Here is a 22,242-nt window from a genome sequence, read left to right on the forward strand (position 1 = left end):
GTGCAGTCAGCTGTGCTGAAGTCGTTACTGATCAGAACCATAGAAATATCTAATAAATAATGAAAGGTTATAGATTTTTTAAATTAGGGGATTTGGCTTATAAGTGAGGCTTTGCAGCAAGTTCCTTTAAATTTGCCTCGTTTGGTGTTGTTATTTTGTGATGCTCCAAAGAAAATGATTTTGTAGAATCTCAAGGGCACCAGCTCCTCTACCCCGCCTAAAGGCAATTAGGAATATATTCTATCTGGTAGAACTTTGCTTTTTTAAAATTAGTTGGAAAAACAATTGAATTTGGCAAACGGGATCAGACCTTCAAGTACAATACAATCACCACATTTGTGATATTTTTTGGCTAATACATCGACAATATAAAAGTGTCAAACCACTGTGTATAATAACAGTCTAATTATCTTGCTTCAAAGCGGTACATCATTATATAGTTTGAACTTGTTATCTGCCTACCATCCACCTCCTTCTTTATGAGTGATGTTTAAAACATGTCGGATACATTAAATGTTTTTGGAAACCCTGGACTAGGCTTGAAAGAACGTGATGTCGATGGAGTTTTGATGGTTTTGAAATATCGCTTAAACTGAATGGCTCAAGATGTGCAGTCATATTAAATCTATGCTGAAAAGTTACAACTCTAATAAATTGTATTTATGCTAATGGTTGAGTCTGATTTACTGCGGCCATTAAAAGTGAAGAATAGGAGCAATAGTCTTCTCAGAACTGCCATTTTCCCTATTTTCTCTTTTATCCTTTCACAGCTCCACAAAGTGTGCCAACTCCCTCAAGAGTCCGCAGCATAAACGGCTATAGCATCGAGGTGACCTGGGATGAACTTGTTGTGGTTAGAGGTGTAATTGAGAAGTACATTTTGAGAGCCTACAGTGAAGATGCTCCCGGTCCGCCCCGCCTGCCCTCTGCCAGCTCTGAGCTTGTTGATACCAGCACCTTCACAGGTAAAGGCGACTCCTCAAGGGATTAGGTCTTATTAATTTTCTTTTTGGTTTGACTTTAAGTAAAAACGTCCTTCAAGGCTTTTTCCCCAACGCATTAAAGATTCTTATATTCTGCCTGATTCAAAACAACAAGGATCATCTAATGATATGGACACCTCTATCCACCTAGGATGGAAAGGATAATTCTATAATGGTTATGGGCTCTTATGGATAGCTTCATTACAAGGATGATATTCTCGCCATCCCCAAAAGATTAGGTCACAGGGCCCTCGTGCCTTTAATCAGATCCTTGTACCTAGGATCTTTATACATCCTAAAAAGATGTATCTTTTAGCAATCCTACGTATACATATGGGACCAGTGACCTATCTCACCATGCAAAAGTTCACTCATTGGGACGAGCCCAAGTTCACAGCACCGCTATTTATTGTAAAATTGTTGATTAAACCTAATTATGTCAAGGTAGAGGAGTACTAGAGCACCAGCAGTTTGACTGGCAAACCAGCGAATCAATTTCTCACGGTGCGGCACGCACGCCGTGCAGAGCGGCTGGAGTGAAATACACTCAGGCACATCACGCAAGGTGCCGTGCTCGAAGTCCCGCACGTGTCGCAGGCAGCAGTTTTCAGCCTCATGAAATGTTAAGGCCCATTTAAATGGAAAGTCAAATTTAAGCCTTTGACCAAAAAAAAAAAGTAAACGCATCAACAAATTTAATAGAAAAAAGTATTTTTCCTCTGTCAAAGACTCATAACTTGACAAATTTTGATGGATTTTAAAGTAGCCTTAATTGTCTTTCTAACACATCTATCGGTCAACTCTCTCAAACTTTACTTCATTTTGTTTAGATTCCTTAGAATCTACAGCCCAAATATACAACCAATTAAAAAAACAAAACAAACAAACAAAAAAAAAACTGGTATCTTTCACTTCCTTCCTCCCTTATTTTACCCAACCGATAAAAACCCAATCCGATTAAGCCTTTGCCCAGGCTGCGCATTGCAGCTAAGTGGGCTGGAAAACAATGAGCAGTTTATCACTAAAAAGTCTCAATCCCCATTTTCAGATGGACACTCAGTAATGACACCAATCCTACCATATGTCTGTAATTTCCTTCTCCCATTCTCCTCATTAAATATTTCATATTTTTCCAAACTATCTAAATGCTGACCTGCCTTCCTTATTGCACTCAGCTGATAGTCTTACATACTAGATCATCTTAGATACCAACAAAACTCCAGAATGTATCATAAAGAATTTCTGTCACTTTCTTACTATCAAATATATGCATTAATTGCATTTTTTTTGACTGATAAGGTTGTTATTAGGGGTTAAGTGAATTAATGAATGCTAAAACATTTTAAAAGGTTTTGGGCATATAATAGGCATTTGCCATCATTATTATTTTTACTTTTTACCTTCCTCACTTTTCCTTCCTATTTTCACAGAGCTTCCCTTATCCTATCAAAAATAAAATCTTCAAAAGTCCTCTGGACCCCAACTCCTCTTGCCTTTTTAGACCTGTTACTGGTGGTCTCTCTTCCTCTCACATATTTTTAACCTCTGTCTCCTGCACTTGTTCACAAAGTGTGGTCCTTGGATCTGTATCAACAGCCTCACCTGGGACCTTTTTATTAATGCAAATTCTCCAGGCCGCCCACGCCTGCTGAATCAGAAGCTGTAGGGTAGAGCTCAGCAATCCCCATTTTAACAAGCCCTCCTCTTGTGACGCTGGTGCATGCCAAAGTTAGAGCCACTGCCCAGCTGGATTCTGCCCAAGGTCATTCAGACTCCATCTGTCAACACCCATTGTTAAACACAAACAAACCCAAAGCAATGACAAAAATCTTCCTTTGATCTAAAGTCCCATCCAGCTATTGTGCCCTCTCTCCTCTTCCCAAACGTGCCTCTACCAAGAAGCATCTGTGGCGCTGTTCCCATTTCTTCACGTGGTCTGCCTTCCACTCACTTGCCTTGCTGAGGACACCAGCAACTTCCGTGTTTAAATATCCAAAGAACACTTTACAGTCCTGGTCTCCACAGCTCGATAGCATTCTACACCGTGGATTTTTTACTGTCTCTTGAAGTATTTCTTCCCTTCTCTGCCCCTTCTGGTTCTGGGACCCCTTTCCTCAGTGTCCTTTGCCCACTCCCTCTGAAGCTTAACTCTGCATTTTGGAGAACCGCAGGGTTTAGATCCGGGACCTTTTCTCTCTCTCTTTTGCTAATTTTTTTCCCCTACAATCTTGCTCCAGGAAAATCATCGACTCACAAAGCATCCAGTATCCTACAAACACTATTAACTCCTAAATGCACGTCCTACCCAGACTTCCAAATGTGTGTATCCAGCAGACATTTGGAAAAATTGACATTTCCAATTGATTTCTCATAATCTCTAAATTTACCATCTCCAAACCTGAAGTCCTGCTCCTCCTGCATTCCCAATAAAAATAAATGACACCTCCAGCCACCCAGTTAATTAAGCTTGAGAATTTTTCTCAACTTTTACATTCTGTTCATACCTCATGTATCCATGTTTATTGATTCCATTTTCTAAACTATGTGCTAAATTGATCCGTCTCTCCCATATCTACTGTCCAAGCCAAACCATTCCAATCTCTTACCTGGACAACTACAGTACTCTTCTTTCTCATGAACACCGCCCCCCCCACCCCCGCCCATGATTCTAATCCACTGCGCAACCAAACATCGTGGCTCTCTCTTTAGAATTCTTCAGTTGCTTTCCATTGCCTCTCTCCCAAATTCATTTTGTCTCAGTCTCCTCTTATTTTCTGGATTTCCAACTTTTGCTGTTATAATTAATATGATTTTTTTAAAGTCTGTATGTAAATCTTTGGAAGAATTCCTGACAGTGACGGTAGGATAAACCCCTTGAAATGGAACAACTAGGTCAAATTCTCTTAAAGCATTAGTCAGTCTTGGACTTTGAGGTCAAGCAGACATTGATGCAAATCTCTGGTGCCTACCCTCCCTGTGACTTTGGGGAAATTATGTATTCTCCTGGATCTTTTTTGAGTGTCTTAACCTATGAAATGTGAGAATAATATTAACCTCAGAAGAATATTAAAGATATTAACTGAGATGATATTCCAAGTCTAACAGTTTTCAGCTGTGTAACCTTGGACAAATTAATTAACATCTCTGTGCTTTTGATTCCATAGGGATACATTGAGAATGAAATAACTACCCACCTCATAGGATACCTGTGAGGATGAAATGAATCCATGTATATGTAAAGCACACAGGACCGCACATGACACACAGATCAGATCGCACTGTATAAATGTTAGCTATCAGATGTTTTTAAAGCATGTAGCACAGTGCTTAACATATGGTAATTTCTTAACAAAAGATAGTTATTTTTATGTTGCCAAATAATTGCCAAAAAGACTGTACAAATTATACTCCCACCAGCAAGCAGAATGCAAGATTTTATTTTTCATTTCATCCTAGTTGACAAGTTTTACAGGTAAAAGAAACTTTGTAAATTTTCCAAATATATCAGAATATTACTTTAATTTGATCTTACCTCAAATTTAGATTACTAGAGGCATTAAGTATTTTCATTGTTTACTGGTAATTTGTACTTCTTTTATGATATACCTAGCACATTTCATCCTCAATTTTTCTATTGGAGGAGTCACATTTTTCTCATTGATTTAAATATCTCTTTACGTATGAAGAATATTATACTTATGTTTGCCTTATGTGTGGCAACACCCCCGTTTCTCATTTATTTTGATTTACATTTTTATGTGCAGATTTTAAAGAACATTTTCTATAGTTAATATAACATCTTTAAATGTTTTTGTTAGTTTTCTATGGGTAATATGAAAAAAAAACCTATCCTCGCCATTCAGGGTAGACTAGTATTTGTTTATATTAGATATACCATATTGATAATATATATAGATATAGATATAGATATATAAATAATGCATATCCTCTGAATTAGTAACTCTAAATTTGAGGTAAGATCAAATCAGAAACGGGGCAGGGAGGCTTCTGAAATTACACCAGCCTTGCCCAGATTCTGAAGGATATCTTTCTGGAGTAGAGTACCCCTGAGATTGAAAACCAGTACAATAAACTATTGGATGTTACTGTAGGATATTTCAAGCATGTGAATGGTGTACAGAGAGAAGAAAATTAGAGCACCACTGACCAGCTGTTATTTATTTTTATATACCCAATGTGTAAAAAACTAAGGAAAAACTCTCAATTATTGCAACTTGGTCAATTTCTTGGATTTGTCAATTATCAGTTTCTTTGGTAACTTGCTTTTGGTTTGTGTTTTTCTTTTTCTTATTACTTTTACATTCATCATTTGTATATTAACCTTTAAAGTCACATTGCTTTAAGTGTATCTCTGTAAATAGAATCTAGTTTGATTTAGTTTTACATTCAACTTAAAATTCTCTGTATTTTAGTAGGGGAGTTTAACTCACATTCATTTTTATGATTTATACAATTGATTGCTCTTATTTCTGTCATCATATTTCATGCTTTCCAGTTTTGTTTGTTATTGTGTTTCAGTACTTTTTGTTGTTGTTGTTATTCCTTTATTTCCGTTCTTGCCTGTGTAGACTATGAATTCTTTAACTTTTTTCCCCCCAAAGGGTTTTAAAGATGTATCTGTTGCTCACAGTTGTGAAATGAACAGACAAGGAAGTACATAGGAGGGAATCTTAAAGATTGTGGAGAACTCTGGTACTGCCAGGTGGACTTTTATTGTGAAGAATCAGTCTGTTGAGGGAGGGGAGTGTGAATTGAAAAGCCCCAAAGCCAGGCTGAGTAAGTATCAAAGTCAGAGATTTCACAGTAAAGAAAAAAGAATACTAGAAAGTGAGGGGGGAGGGGTGAGAAAGTAGAGAGCCAGAAACCTGGATTTGGTGGAGATGTTAGGAGTGTGGAGATTGGTTGGTGGCAGCTGCTTTGCCAGTTAGTTGAGATAACAAGGTACCAAGAGAGAGGACAATAAAGTAGTTCATGAGTAGTTTTGCTATTGATCTTGAAAGTAACCCCCGTTTAGCATTTCTGAGGTAACATTTGTTGAGATTTTTATGTTTAATTTTTGGTTGTTAGAGTGGTATTTATTTGAATGAACAATACTGATATTGGATGTATAAGACAATTTAGGTTTGTTGGTTCACATAGGGTCCTTAACCAAGTAAGTGATCATAAAATGTGTTGGTTTCTTTTCATTACATTTTTTTTCTGTTATATAATGAGCTCTTCTTTCTTCACATTTGGGTCTTTCTCTGGCTTGGAAAGTTTGCTATTGTGTATGTCATCATTACTTCTGGTAAGAAATAACAGTTTCCAATATTGTATATTTCTTCCCAGTTTGTCCTCTTCATTTTAGCAGTCCAGAACGCAGCTTGCAGAGTCAAATCAATCTAGTTATGTCACTTATCAACTGTCTGATCTCAGGCAAATTTAAAAACATATCACTGTATTGGAGTTTCCTCATATGTAAACTGGGGGTAAAAACCTTCTTCATGTTATGGAATTGTTGCAAAGATAAAAAAACAATGAATTACCTCCATAGAATATTTTGCTCATAAACAGGCACATAGTAAATGTTCAATGAATTAATTGTTATCTTTATACTATTCAGTCTCTGAATTCTGGGTTTTTCCTTTTTCATTTTCTGATTTTGGCAGTATTGATTCTGCTGTTTGAATCTTCTGAGATGAGTACTCAATTCTTCTACTTCAGTTTTTTTTTTAAAATTTATTTATTGTCTTTTATTTTTGGCTGTGTTGGATCTTCATTGCTGCACGGGGGCTTTCTCTAGTTGAGGCGAGCGGGGGCCCCTGTTAGTTGTGGTATGTGGGCCTCTCACCGCGATGGCTTCTCTTGTTGGGGAGCACAGGCTATAGGCACGCAGGCTTCAGTAGTTGCAGTGTGTGGGCTCAGTAGTTGTGGCTGACGGGGTCTAGAGCGCAGGCTCAGTAGTTGTGGTGCAGGGGCTTAGTTGCTCTGTGGCATGTGAGATCTTCCCAGAATAGGGCTCGAACCCATGTCCCCTGCATTGGCAGGCAGATTCTTAACCACTGCGCCACCAGGGAAGCCCCTCTACTTCAATCTGTTGTATGATTTGCATTTATTCCTCATCCAACTCACTTTGATTTCTGCCTACTTCTCAGTATTGTCAGTTTTCATCTCTGTTGTTTGCCATTTACCTTCTGTCTCTTGTTTAATGGATTCCAAGTTCTTTTCGATCTTAATAGCATGAAACTGATGACTTTTAAATGTTACAGTTTTCCTGAATTAAATCCTCCCCAGAGCATGAATAGTCTTCTGGAATTTGAGTGCTATGTTCTCTTGTTCCTTTTGAGTTACAGATGTTTTTCCCATTTGTTAAATGCACCCTCCAACACACACACACCCACCCACTTCCACAGTTCACTTTCCCTATCCTTAAATTTACCTTCAGAGTGAGTGTTTGCTCAGGAAAATCAAATCATTTTCAAGTCATTTTACTGGGCACCTAGTTGCAGTTAATAAAAACCTTCACTGGGATTAGGAGGGGTTCAGTTCGGATAAATTCGCATTAGCCTCACAGCAACTGGTAAAAGTCAACTTCTTTCTTCCCAGTATCGGGTGGAGGAGGAGTGCTGAGAACCTGTGGGCGTTTTGTACCCAGCTCAGGATCAGGTTTGCCCTGGGATCTCCTTTAAGTAGTCCATTTGTCTTTGCCTGTTGTTCTTACAGGTATTTCAGAACCTGTGGTCATTTCCTTGGTATTCTTATAAGGTAGTAGTTCTCGACCATGGATGCACACTGACCCACCTGGGGAACTTTAAAAAATATTGATGTCCAGGTCTCACCTGCAGAGTCTAACTTTTTGGTTTAGAATATAGCCTGGGTATTGGTATTTTAAAAGTGTCAGCAGGTAACTCGGTTGTACAGCCAGCATTGGGAAACACTGTTCAAACACTGATCACTGTTTGACACCAGTGATCAAGTCTCAATTTTAACCAGAAATTCTTACAACAACTTCCACCTCCCAGCTGCAACTTGAAAAAAAAGAAAAAAAAAAAAAAAAAAAGAAAGAGAGATGCCTATATAAAAATGATGAGCTATTAAAAGTAAGTAATAAAATTAGCAAAGGAAAATCACAGGACAACAAAAAATTAAGTGAAATGATTCTTGGGAAGAAATGGGAAATTATGATCAGACTTACAAAATGCAGAAGGCAAAAGAAAGAAAAAAAATATGAATATTAACTAAGAGAGCTGGAACAATAGAAGCGTGAATATTTACCATTCATGAATTTGGCTACTGGAGGATTAAATGTGATAAATCCCAGTAGCATGGAGAGTCCAAGGGTTAACAGCCCCACTCAGGTACAAATGGGCCCCTTTGGGCCACAGAGTCTGGATCCTGTGCCCTCCGAAGGGCAGGGTTCAGAGCAGGGAGTTCTTGAAAGTTCATTTTCTCAGCTGGAGCCTCAGGGTAGAAAGCCCTGCAGTTATGACTCCAGTGTATCTTTAGACTAGTTGCAAAGGGCTCCAATTAACTCTGCATAGCTCTTGCTGATTTTCCCTCCAGCACTTTTAACGTCCAAAGCTACTGCCCAGAGAGACAGCCCTGGCATTTCCCTTCAAACCCAGAGCTGCTCAGAAAGACCCTTCCCAATCTGATTTGAAATTCTGTCAAGAATGAATGGATTCAAGAATTTGCACATATACAATTTTTTTGTTTATTTCTTTCCTGAAGATGTTTAAACATGTAGACTTAATTATCGGCATAATTAGTACAGCACCTGGCATAGTGCTAGGAAGGTACTTGGTACACAGAAGATGTTTTCTGTTTTATTGTTGCATTACATTGAGCTAAACTCTAGGAGTTATATTCCTTCTTCGGGTAATAATAATCGTATTTATTATTTACTATAGCTTAGCTGATGAACCAATAATAATCTTTCAGATGACCCACATAAATGTAAATTTATGGAAAAAAAAGAAAGACATTTTAATTTATAATGCAATTGATAATATAGCTTTTGCTGTGAAAACTGGTTCAGTCCTCATATACAGTAGACATTCATCTTCTTCTACCTGAAACAAGTGGGTTCCCTATTGAAAGTCTCTCATTTTTCTGTCTCTTCCACAGCTAGTAGTAATAATTAGTGAGTCTCAGCTCTACTGGTCATAAGATGATTCCTGGATTGCTTATAAAACGCAGATTCTTGGGCTCCATGCACAAGAGTCTGTGTATTTGGGCTAGGATTGAGAAATCTGCCTTTACCAAGTGTTCTAGTCGGTTCTCTTGCAGAGGTCAGTGGACCACATATTGAAAACCACTGGGGTGAGGGGCATGGCCAGGTGAGAAGGGATCATTTTCACCTGCTGGACTTGAATTTACCCCTGCTTTGTTTGTTCCTGCCCCTTGTTCCAACAGCATTAGCTTTGTGGGCAGAACGGTGGTAGGGCAAGTGAAGAAATAGAGGCAGTGTAAGTAGGGCCTCTGACCCTTAAGAGTGGTGCTTCTGAAAGCTGCAAGTGAAAAGGAAGTGAGAATTACTTGGGATCTCTGTAAACTGCAGATTCTGATTCAGTAGGTCTGGGACTGTGGTGTGAGATTCTGCATTTCTAACAAGCCCAACCCTCTCAGCCCCCAGGCCATGATGCCCATTAGAAAGGCAGAGAGTTCTCTATTTATATACGAAATGCAAAATGCCCATTAGATCCAGAGAAGAAGGAGACCAGTGCAATTCCACACGTGCAATATAATTGTAATCTCGTAGTGAAGTCTCATCTGTGTATTTCAGTTACACACATTTAACCACACACCTTGGAAGTGGGGAAGGCATGAAAAAAAAGAGTAAAAAAACTCTTAAAATAATCTTATAGGCAAAGGATGCTATCCAATCCTGAAACTATCAATACCTGTTAGAAGGAAAGAATGTGTGAATAATTTTAGGGTTTCCCAACTATTGACAGAAAAGGGAAACTCTTGTTTGTAGACACCATTGGGGTGTCTACAAAAAGAATGAAGAACTAAGAGCCACAGAGAATCATTGATTAATGAAGAATTAGAGGCATACACAAAATCAAATGCACTGTACTTTATGGGCCGTATAAGGAGTTGTCAAGGGGACTTTAAATCATGAGTAATTTTTGCCTTATGCCCGACTTTGGAACTTAACACCAACCATTAGTCCATCCATAAGTAAGATTCTACTCTTTATGTGTATGTATATGCACACATATACGTATATACGTATATATTATATTTGTTATATATTATATGTATGTATAATTACTATACTTACCTGAGAAGCCTGCAGAGAGATAACTGTAATAACAACTTCCCTGCCATGTCATTTTTTTTCTATTCAGCTGAGAAGTCTTACTCCACAGTTGTTAAAACTGCCTATGGCTGCTCTTTGTACACCCATTCTATTTTTTTCATTAGACAGTAAACTCCCAGAGCACAAGTATCATGTTTTATATTTATTTTAAGTCTTGTTTAGTAACTTGCTCAAGGTAGGTAATCAATACACTTTTCTTGAAGGAATGAAGGAAGGGATAAAGAAACAAATGCAGGGTTTTGGTGCTAACCCTGTAGTTAACGTAATGTTACTATTGTTTTATCATGCTGAGTTGAGTTTTGAACTAGTGGTTCTGCAGTTCTATAGTTCTCTAATTTTATGAAATGATATGCAGAACTACCACAACTTAAATATATATTTGGAACTTAACATACATATCCCCAATGGGGAAAAAATGTTGGTAGGATGAATAGAATCTAAAAATTAGTTCCAAAACTTACACCTCATAATGAAGCTCAAGGACTATATGTTTGCAATTTAAAATAATGGAAGCCATGCTGCTGCAAAGCTGATAATGACACAGAACAGAAACTATTCATTTATTAAAAACAAAACCATTATCTACTATGTTCCAGGTTAGTGCTAGATCCTACTGTTACAATCTGCTTTTTTCCCTGATTTTTAAAATTAATGGTAAAATATACGTAACAAGCAGTACTTTCTCTAAAGTATAATATTATATTAAAAATGAGTGTTTTAAGGGGCAAAAACAGTAGAGATAAGTTTTTCATTTTTTATTATTTTTTTCTTGACAGACAGAGAACCCAAAATAACAGTGACTTCAACAAAATTAAGTTTTTCTGTGTCTGATAATAGGTGTTCACAGTTGGTCAATGTAGGGGTGGATGTTCACAGTGCCAGGGATCCACACTCTTCATCGTTTTGCCATGCTATCCTTAGAGACAAGACTTCTGCCTCATGGTCCAAAATGGCTGCTGGAGCATCAGCCATCTAATTTGGCTTCCGTTCAGCAGGAAGGTGGAATGGTTGAACAAGGATGTACACATTCACTTTAATGACATATTTTGGAAGTTATTCCTCCACCTTTGGTTACATTCTATGGTTAGAACTTAGCCACATGGCTATATCCAGCTACACGGATTGCTAGAAATGTCCTTATTCAAAGTGGCCATTTGCCCAGCTAAAAGGGTCTTTTTATTTTACTGTGGAGGAAGAGAATATACAATGAGAGGGCATTTAGTGGTCTCTGCCACAATAGGCAAACATCAGAGGTAAATTTGAAAAATTCATTTTGATGGTATTAAAAGATGAATTTTGAGGAAGTCTTTGCCATTTTTCACAGTACCCCATAGATTAATATTCCGTATTTGTGGTTTATTACAAACTATTTCTTTAAATGTAAATCTTGAAAGAAATTGGTCTGAAAAAATTAACAGGACAAAAATATGGCCTATGACATAAATAGTAAAAATAGAAATGATGTCATGTTCCTGCTTAACTAATGTAGAAGAATTTCATCAGGTAATGCACTGTTGATGAGTTAATAGCTTTGTCTAACTCTCCTGAATACATAATGTGCCTGAACTCCTGGTACATTGTGAAAGCTTCAGATGGGACTTTTTACAAGTTACTCATTTTATTTTATGCAGTAAGAATTCGCAGTGCAGGATTTGGATTTCTTTTTGGTAACATGTTGTATGATGGTTAAAAATGATGGTAATACATCAGTTTTGCTGTAGCGTAGTAATCAACTGGGCATGTTGGCCATGCTATAGTGTTGGATATAAATACTTAAGGGTTACTACTCACATTTGATAAAGAAAGGGAACAGTCACCTCAAGTTTTCTGTTTTCTAACTTTCATGACCATTTTATATTTGTACTGTATCTATATGTGGAACTAATCAAAAACTTTATATATATATATATATATATATATATATATATATAAAGTGTTATATATATTATATATAAAGTTTTTGATTAGTTCCAAATATATATACATAGAAAGTGTTATATTCAGTAACACACAGAAGCACATATACACTGATGCAGAGTTTCTTATGAATCAGTTGTTTTCGTAAGGGAATACTATAGGCATATACACTCACTCATTTGGAGGGATAAGCATTTTACTTTCTGTTTGTATGCAGTAGGTTTTAGTAATAACTTTGAACCTACTAACACGTTTTCAGATATATATATATATATATATATATATATTTTTTTTTTTTTTTAAATTAATAGCTACTCTATTTATTTATTTATTTATTTATTTTTAGCTGTGTTGGGTCTTCGTTTCGTGCGAGGGCTTTCTCTAGTTGCGGCAAGTGGGGACCACTCTTCATCGCGGTGCGCGGACCTCTCACTATCGCGGCCCCTCCCATGGCGGGGCACAGGCTCCAGACGCGCAGGCTCAGCAGTTGTGGCTCACGGGCCCAGCCGCTCCGCGGCATGTGGGATCTTCCCAGACCAGGGCTCGAACCCATGTCCGTTGCATTAGCAGGCAGATTCTCAACCACTGCGCCACCAGGGAAGCCCTCAGATATATTTAAATCAAGTATTCAGTATAAAAGTGTGCTATTATTTTTAGAAATATATATTCAACACGCCTTCTTTCTTCTTCCAGAACTGGGGCTTAGGTCTAGTAAGTGGATCAGTGATCTTGGAGTCAGAAGATGTAGGTTCTGACCTTGACTCTGCTGTGGACTTGAGTGACCTTTACACTCTGCCCAATGGCAGCCCCCTCTGTACAAGGGGCTCATCCTATTGGAGGCTTTCAGCAGGGGACCTAGGACACTGGTCAGTAAGGGATGACTTTCCTTCCTCATTTATTTTTCTTTTCCTCCTGTCTCCTTGCCTGACTCCCTGCTTAGTCAAGTCTGATATTTTCTGGGAGAGTTCTAATGATGTCAGCGACGGCCCTTTATGCTTTATAAAGAGTTCACATGAGTGGGTGGCTTCAAACCAATTGCAGAATTAGAAGGAAAATGACAGAGACTCTGTAGTTCTTACCATGAAGGCACTGATGAAAAATGTGAGGTTAGCTATAAGCCTACTGAGAGAATCTTAACTGGATAATGCTTTGAGGTCAATTAAAATCAGTTTCAACCATTCTCTAAGACTAGGATTAGACCCTATATTTTATTTTAAAAAATGAAAGAATAAACAATTTTGTTTTTCCTATTTGTAAACATTGAAATCCGTTTAGTCTTTGGCCCAAGGTGTTCCCTAGTACTAGAAATTTTAAATAAGGTCAGAAAATCCATTTGCAGGAAATTATATGCAAAACATTAGTTTTAGTTTCCAAAGGGTTACGTTAGGTTTGGGGCAAGCTCATTTGCTGTTCTACCTTTCGATTAAAATGAAAATTGACTTTCATTTTATAAATCTTAGAGATCCTTATTTTTATTTAAACTATTACCCCAAAGACAACAACAACAAATGCCACTTTCCTAGGCTACTAAGAACCAGAGGAGAAGCATCCTGGGTGCGTTTCCAGATCTCTGTTAGACCGTTGAATTTTCATCCATATTTAACAAACGTCCTTGTTCAGTTTCATGAGGTTACTGGGTCACAATGTGCGTTAGAACTTGATTTTCAGAGGTTCCTTTAAATGGGCAGAAATCATAGCATGTTGGATTGATTTAGTCTCTTTCATCCATCCACTGGGTTAGTTTGTGGCTCAAAACTCATTCTGAGATGTAGGACACTTAAAATTTAGGATTTCTCAGCACTGCAGCAGAATCTTGAGCCAGAAAAGTCCCCTTCTCTTCTGCTCTCCTTCCCCTGGCTGGCTTTCTGTTAAAAGTGGGTTCTTCTACTGTGTCCCTAGGTAGCAGTCTCAGCTCTGCCTGTGTGGGATCCCTTACCAGATGGCCCTCTTAATAAATGCCTTGCTCTTCCCCACCCTCACTTTCTTGATCCAAATGTGAAATGCCAGCAAATAAATAAGAACACTGTACTCTGATGAGTTCTCCTGAGATGGAGGAAAGCCCTGGGGAGGGGAAGCTAGAGACTGCTTTTCTTTTTGCTGGACAGCTCCTAATTACTGGCCAGTAGGTAGAAGACACCGTTGAGACAATAGAGAATTTAAAGGTAAAGAAAGAGAGAGAGAGAACAAATTCTCCATCTTATTCCAAATGCCTTTGCTAACAGGAAAGTACATTTGGATTGTTGGAGTCCGTTTGAAATATTCTGCGTGATCTTTGCATGGGGACCACAGACTTTGGACTCGGGGTAGGTGATGGCTGTGTGCAGATTTCACCACCAGACTCAGAGTGCAACAGAAATGAGTGGGTAATGAGAGCAGAGCAGCCAGTTCTTTAATTGAATTAAAAGCTGGGTGACATCAATGCAGACACCTGTCCAATTACAGACAGGCCAAGGTGTTTACCATTGCTGTACAAGGGATTCGAAGATGACAGAAATCTTTCCGCCCACAGATTAACATAATGAAGGAGAACAGATTACAGTGGATGCCGGCCAAACACCTAGGTTGGCAGCTGAGGGTGGGGTGGAGGAGGGGTGGGGGGGGGGAGTGTGGTCAAGGATGTAAATAGACACAGAGTCACTTTTTCTTCTCCAAAACGTGTTGGGCTTTGAAAAGGATGCCATTTTGTCTTGTGTCTCAGGCTCGGTTTCCAGGCCGAGCATTTATACTTGTCTGCATTGAGTCAGAGGAGTTAATCATAAAAATCTCAGTGTCAAGCCGACTCCTCTGTTGTCTTCCTGCTTCTCAGCATACAGTTTTATTAGAGGCACAAAAGCTTGCACAGCTGGTGTCAGCTCCACAATGATTTTCTCTTAGGTAGTCAGGCCACCTCCAATTATTAATATTTCTCTTCCGCTCCTTTGAAACTTGAGGTTAGCGCACAGGAAACCAAGTGTTGGAAATAATAATCTATCAGTCAGAAGAAACAATGTCTGTTCCTTTGCTAGCTCCCTGGAAAGGGTAGGACGGGAGTGAGTATCTCTTATAGTGAGGCAGACAGCTGAGTGAGCTAAGAGGATGAAAGGTCTTTATGTTTTGGGCAAACATCAAGGGTCCACCTTTGGTAAATCATCGTAATAACTGCTGGAAAATAGGACAAGTAAAGAAGCAAAAGGTCATACCCTCTGCATTCAAGGAGCTCCCAAAATCATTGCAAGGGACTTTAAACTGCACGGTTCTCGAGGAGAAGGCTCTTCCCCTCTGCTAGGCAGAAATCCTCAGAGCACACAGCTTGGAACCTCACGCACTAGGGCTCTTAAATTTCCTCCTGTGATGTGCTGCCACCCCTTAAATCACGTTCTTGGCCCTGCTCTTTCGGCTTGGGCTTTCTGCACCCGCCGAGGTCCACAGGACTGCAATTCAAAGGGACTATACTTACTTTGCTTCAAACTCCCTTGGTGTGGCCCGTCAGGATTTCTCAATGTTAAGCATTAATGCAAAATGCATTATCGCTTAGCAGTGAGAATTCTGGTCCTGCTGGTGCCAATGATTTTAATCCGGATACCAACACTCCTGTGTTTCATGGGATCCTAACACTTTTAAGACATCAATAATGCTTCCTTTATGCTTATGGAATGTTTTTTCAGCTCACCCTCTTCCATTATCAAAAGAGACTGGCAGGTTTCCTGACATGGTTGGGACCATTTTCTGATTTCACAGAGTTTTGCGGCTGAAAGGGAATTGGAGAGGTCATCTGGCCTGCCTCGAGGTAGGAACAGTCTCAGATTCAAAGGGTAAAAAGACTCCTCTGTGACTCCTCTGTGAGTCTCTGCCCGAGAAAAGGGGCTCATATCCAAACCAGTCTTAAAAGTTTTCACCGTCAGGATATACTTCTTTATTTTAAACACCCTAAGGATCATCAAGGAGACTATCCAATTTTATCTTATTGGGTTTTCTGTGGACACAGAATACAGTGTATAATGCCATATTTTTCTCTCTGGGACTCCTTTATAAATATGTCACTCTGTATGTTTTTCAGTATTCTTTTAACTATAATACTGAAATATACTTTCAATGATTATCCTTTTTTTCTCTTTGCCTTTAATTAAATATAGATCCCCTATCATCTTGGGCTGGCAGCTCTGGATCTTACAAATGCCCTTGTCCACTTGACATGTATGCAAGCATTTTGCTTTATGTATTTAATCTGTGTATTATCGTTATCATTAGGGTCCTTCTGGCTCTAATATTTTCTTAGATTAGAAACCTTGTCAAGATCAGCTGTAGTCTATAGCACCTTTCCCAGAAGCATATAGAAGGAAAGTTGATAAATAATTGTTTGGTAATGATATGCTGTCATAGTAGTACCACTTTTTTTTCTGGAGAGTATGTAATCTAAGTCTGACTCGGACACTTAAAGGAAGACCATTTGGCCAGTCACTCAATGGTCTCTAGGGATATATCCAAGAAAGAAAGGCTACCTTGCCTAGTCTTGGGGAGAATATGTTTATTTTTTGGTAATAGCAGAACTTTTTATAAGCATTAACTTTAATCCATCCTGGTAAACTCTCCATACTGAGAAACAAAAGAGAAACTGCATGTCTCAGGCAATAGGATGACTTGGTCGTTATTCTGATTTAGTGAGGACCACTTGGTAGACCAGCCCCTTCTCCTACCCCAACCTCAGTGTAACCTGACAAGAGGAGAGAAAATGCTCAATCATTACACTGCTCTTCCTACTGAAGTCGATGATATAACCTGTATTTAGGGGAAATTATTCCGATGGTTTGACAAACTTTGTCTCTGAGACACAACATTATGAGCAAGATCCCCACTGCAAATAGGAAAGAAAAGCCACCTCAGACTCAGCAAGTACGGTACATTTTTTGAAAATGTGATTTACAAGCCACCCAAAACTTTCTACCTGCAATTCGAAGTTGGCAAGAGCCAAAACATCAGCTTTCTTCTCCTCTTTTTCTGTTTTCTATTTTGCAGCTCTCATTTCTCAGTGTTTATTCTTATTGTTTCACCTGCCCGGAGATAGGAAATGTGAGCACTTTGATAAATGGCCTGAAAGGTGATCTGGTTTCTCTCCAGCATCTTTCTTTCAGAATATTGGGATTTTTCTATGAAATGCAATTTGGTAAACTTCTCTACCAAAGCACAAACTGAAGAATGCAAGTTTGCTGAGAGGAATATTGCCTGTTTTTTAAGGTCCTTAAGGTTAAAGGGGGGAAGAAATTAGCAAAGGAATTTCATGATACACCTATACACACAAAGTGCCTCATTTAATGAAGGCAAGAAAGGTTAAATAAAGCACCAAAGACCATTTAGTGAATGTGAACTCAGTATCTGGCTTGGCATGATCCTTCTTAAAGTCTCCACTAATAACCTTCTTGTTAAGTTGGTATAATAGTCACATTTCCAAGATTGCACTTCAGCTATGATTTGGAAAGAAAGAATGTCTCAGGGAAGGTATTTTGCAACATAATGGAACTACTTTTTGTGTTTCCCAATGATAATTATCTGGATGTATGACGCACCTTCATGCTAAAGATTGCAGAGCATCAAACTGTATATAGCCACTGTGCCTTTTGTGACACAGTATATCTGTGCCCCAGCTAAGTCAGGGACACCTATGAGAGGCAATGACACCTAGGTTTTTAGGTGATGAACAAAGGAAACATTTCATGTCCCAACACATTTTCCTTGCTCATTGTAGGATTAAAAATTTTATTTTCTGGGGGCCGATTCATTACTTGTTGGCATTACACTAATAATTATACTAATTCAGACATGCAATTCATCTTATTTAGACTTGTAGTATTGATAGATTTGAACTTGGCAATAGGAAAGACATGACAATTGCCAAAGATTTTCAGAGGATAAAATGGCTGGGATATATCTCACAAGGACATGTTAGTTTTGAACCCAGAATTTAGGGATCATGATGGAGGTATTAAGAAATGGGAAAAATGGTAGTGTGTATATGTTAATCCCAGTCTCCTAATTTATCCCTCCCCCCGCTTCACCTCTGGTAGCCATAAGTTTGTTTTCTACATCTGTGACTCTATTTCTGTTTTGTAAATAAGTTCATTGGTACCATTTTCTAGATTCCACATATAAGTGATACCATGTGATATTACTCTTTCTCTGTCTGAGTGACTTCACTTAATATGATAATCTCTAGGTCCATCCATGATTAACATAGTACACACTACTATGTATAAAATAGATAACTAGTAAGGACCTACTGTATAACAAAGGGAACTCTACTCAGTATTCTGTAATAACCTATACGGGAAAAGAATCTAAAACAGAATGGATATGTGTATATGGATAACTGATTCACTTTGCTGTATACCTGAAACTAACATAACATTGTAAATCAACTCTACTCCAATAAAAATTAAAAAAAAAAAGAAATAGGAAGAGGGAAGTTTGCAAAATAATTTCGACTGTTGGGTCTGGATTGGGTCGGGTTGAGAGTGAAATGCTAGCTGAACATCCAGGGGGGATACACGGCCTGCAGGTAGAAATGCAGAACCAGAGCTTGGAGGAGAGGTGTGAAGTCTGCTGATATAAATGAGAGATGAGGCTTGATGAACTAATGAAGGCAAATGTTTAGAAGAAGTGAACTAACAAAGGCAAGTGTTCAGAAGAAGAAAGAAGCCTGAGGGCCCGACCTTGTAAAAAAAAAAAAAAAAAATTTAAGGGACTGTGAAAGGAAGATGAGTTGGTCAAGAAAGTAAGGAACCCTCAGTAATATAGGAGGGCTCCTTGGGAAAATTCCGTGGCCCAGACGGCAGCTGTACAAGGCAAAATCTAGTAAGTAAAGGAGAATAAGGACTGCGGAAGGGTTACTTGGTCTGGTGTGTAAGGGATCACTAGTGATCTTGACAAGATAAAAATCAATATTTAATAGTACAGTGCAGGCAGAAACTGAGTTGCAATGGTAGCATAGCTTGGGCTACCAAGGCTCTGTGCTAGAATTCTCCCCTTACATGGCTCTGCGTTGAGCACGTTATAATCCCAAACTCATTTAATCTGGATAGTAACACTTCGAGGTGAATACTGTAGTATCCCCATCTCATATCCCCATGATACTATATTATCCCTATGAGGCCTCTTCTTCAAGATAGATACGATCATTATCTGTTTACAGAAGAGGAAACTAAGGCACAGAGGTCTGAGCAACTTGCCCAAACCCATACCACAAATCAGTAGTAGAATTGACATCTGGACCCGAGCAATCTGGTGTGAGCATCTTTGCTCTTAACTATGACATCACTGCATGATGAAGATGCATATGTGATGCTGTAAGCTTTCCTTTAAGACTTTTAGTGGAAGGAGAAATAACCTCTTTTTAAAAAGTGAGCTCAGAATGTGGGTCATGATCTGGGAGATTCAAGAGGAAACGACAGTCACAGTGGCAGGAGTGAGGGAAAGCAGAAGGTGACAACGTGAAGGCGTTTTGAAACTAGAGCTGCATTTGGCATGAGATGGTCACACGTGTATGTGTGTTAGTTCATTGGCTTGCTGTCTTCTTTGGCCGCGGGCTAAGATGCTGGTGCCAAGTGCAGCCGAGAGGGTTGGGTAGCCCAGGGGGATGCTTCGGGGAGCTGCTAGAATAAAGACTTGCAGGCAACACTGGGGACTGAGGGCAGGTGAGAAGGGCCAAAGCAAACAAGGGCTGTGGTCTTTGCTTCATCCTGATCTTTGCTCTTTTAATATTTTATCCTTTCTACTGGGGAAAGGGAATAGGCAAACGTGTATTTTAAAATTTGTTGTTGAATGATGCAAGCTGTCATCAATACCAGTTCATTAAAACGATCAAGGTTTACTCAATAAAGGGATACTACGAGTAGGACCATCTTTTTATAAGAATGATGACAGTCTATGTGATTAGGGATTAAAACAGCTCTAAAACCTGCAACAGAAAACAATGGTGAGCAAATACACAAATTATAGTTTTGATACTTCTTTAATTCACGGGATTAACTAAATAAAGAGCCTCTGCCTTAATTGTAAACACCAGTAAACAAAATGTGTTTTCGTTTCTGCAGGCACCTTTAATTGCAGAACAAATCTTATATACCCACCACCGAGTCAGGTTAATTCAACACTTCTGTGGGCAATGCTTCTGTTTGAGACAGGTGTCTTAGTTAAATAAACTAATAATTTTGCAAGGAGAAGTACAAAACGTAATTATTTAATTGGCTGATTGTTCAACTATGTTGATTTGCATATTTGTTAGCTGCAACGTGAATAAATAGATTGTATACGTGTACCCTACTGTTCAAATAATGAAGTCACTCTTGGGAGTAGCATCTCCTAATGTGTGTTAATAGATGTCGCATAAGAAGGACTATCTAGTTAAATAAGGTTGAAAAATGTGAGGTAAAAGAAAATGAGATAGTTTTGTTTCTGCAGGAGGTCTAGTATCCTGAAATGAGATGATGGCCGTCTTCACTATCAGGTACACTGGGCTCTGCTTTACGAACTGTATGTGGAATCCCCCATTTTTACAGGGGAAACATCTCAGGGGCATTAGCGTCCGAGAAGCACATTTGGGAAAATGCTATTTAGAGCTGTCTTAACAATAAGCAGGGGCTTCCCTGGTGGCGCAGTGGTTGAGAATCTGCTTGCGAATGCAGGGGGCGCGGGTTCGAGCCCTGGTCTGGGAAGATCCCACATGCCGCGGAGCAACTAGGCCCGTGAGCCACAACTACTGAGCCTGCGCGTCTGGAGCCTGTGCTCCGCAACAAGAGAGGCCGCGATAGTGAGAGGCCCGCACACCGCGATGAAGAGTGGCCCCCACTTGCCGCAACTAGAGAAAGCCCTCGCACAGAAACGAAGACCCAACACGGCCAAAAATAAATAAATAAATAAATAAAAATTTAAAAAAATAAAGGAATTCCTTTAAAAAAAACAAACAAAAAAAACAATAAGCAGGTCTCTTTTTTTAAAAATTTTTATTGGAGGGCTTCCCTGGTGGCGCAGTGGTTGAGAATCCGCCTGCCAATGCAGGGGACGCGGGTTCGAGCCCTGGTCTGGGAAGATCCCACATGCCGCGGAGCAACTGGGCCCGTGAGCCACAACTACTGAGCCTGAGCGTCTGGAGCCTCTGCTCCGCAACAAAATAGGCCGTGATACTGAGAGGCCCGCGCACCGCGATGAAGACTGGCCCCCACTTGCCGCAACTGGAGAAAGCCCTCGCACAGAAATGAAGACCCAACACAGCCAAAAATAAAAATAATAAATAATAAATTAAAAAAAAAAAAAAAAATTTTATTGGAGTATGGTTGCTTTACAATGTTGTGTTAGTTTCTACTGTACAGTAAAGTGAATCAGCCATATGTATTCATATATCCCTTCTTTTTTGGATTCCCTTCCCACTTAGGTCACCACAGAGCACTGAGTAAAGTTCTGTGCTGTACAGTAGGTTCTCATTAGTTATCTATTTTATACATAGTATCAATAGCGTTTATATGTCAATCCCAATCTCCCAATTCCTCCCACCCCCCCTTTCCCCCTTGGTATCCATATGTTTGTTCTCTAGTCTGTGTCTCTCTTTCTGCTTTGTAAATAAGATCGTCTATACCAGTTTTCTCAGATTCCACATATATGTGTTAATATATGATATTTGTTTTTCTGACTAAATTTTTTCTGGCTAGTCACACCATTCTGCAATCAGCACACAGGCAGGAAAATGAATTAAAGAAGCATATGTTTTTGTTTTCTACATCTCTGTGCCTCTACCCCCCTTTCTTACACACACACACACACACACAATACTCTGTATAGATTCTTCTGGTAAACATGCAAACCTCTTTCTGTCCCCTTTTATTACAGGCATATTGACAGGCTTGCTACCCTTCAAAAACTATGCAGTAACCCTAGCTGCTTGCACTTTGGCTGGCTGTACCGAGAGCTCGCATGCACTGAACATCTCTACTCCACAAGAAGGTAAAGTAATTTCAAAGGTCTTGACTTCCACATTTCAGTCATGAATAA

The 22,242-nt window shown here is 39.1% G+C and overlaps 1 protein-coding gene across 2 annotated transcripts in view; it reads left to right on the forward strand.

Annotated features, from left to right (window-relative positions):
* USH2A (usherin) overlaps positions 1 to 22,242 on the forward strand; it is an 816,496-nt gene that overhangs the window by 338,466 nt on the left and 455,788 nt on the right. For both annotated transcript variants that reach the window (XM_036853226.1, XM_036853215.1), the window contains exons 29-30: positions 771 to 965; positions 22,081 to 22,194. In XM_036853226.1, coding sequence (XP_036709121.1) covers positions 771 to 965; positions 22,081 to 22,194 — 309 coding nt within the window. The remainder of the gene's footprint in view (positions 1 to 770; positions 966 to 22,080; positions 22,195 to 22,242) is intronic.

Source organism: Balaenoptera musculus, chromosome 1, assembly GCF_009873245.2.
Source record: "Balaenoptera musculus isolate JJ_BM4_2016_0621 chromosome 1, mBalMus1.pri.v3, whole genome shotgun sequence".
NCBI lineage: Eukaryota > Metazoa > Chordata > Mammalia > Artiodactyla > Balaenopteridae > Balaenoptera > Balaenoptera musculus.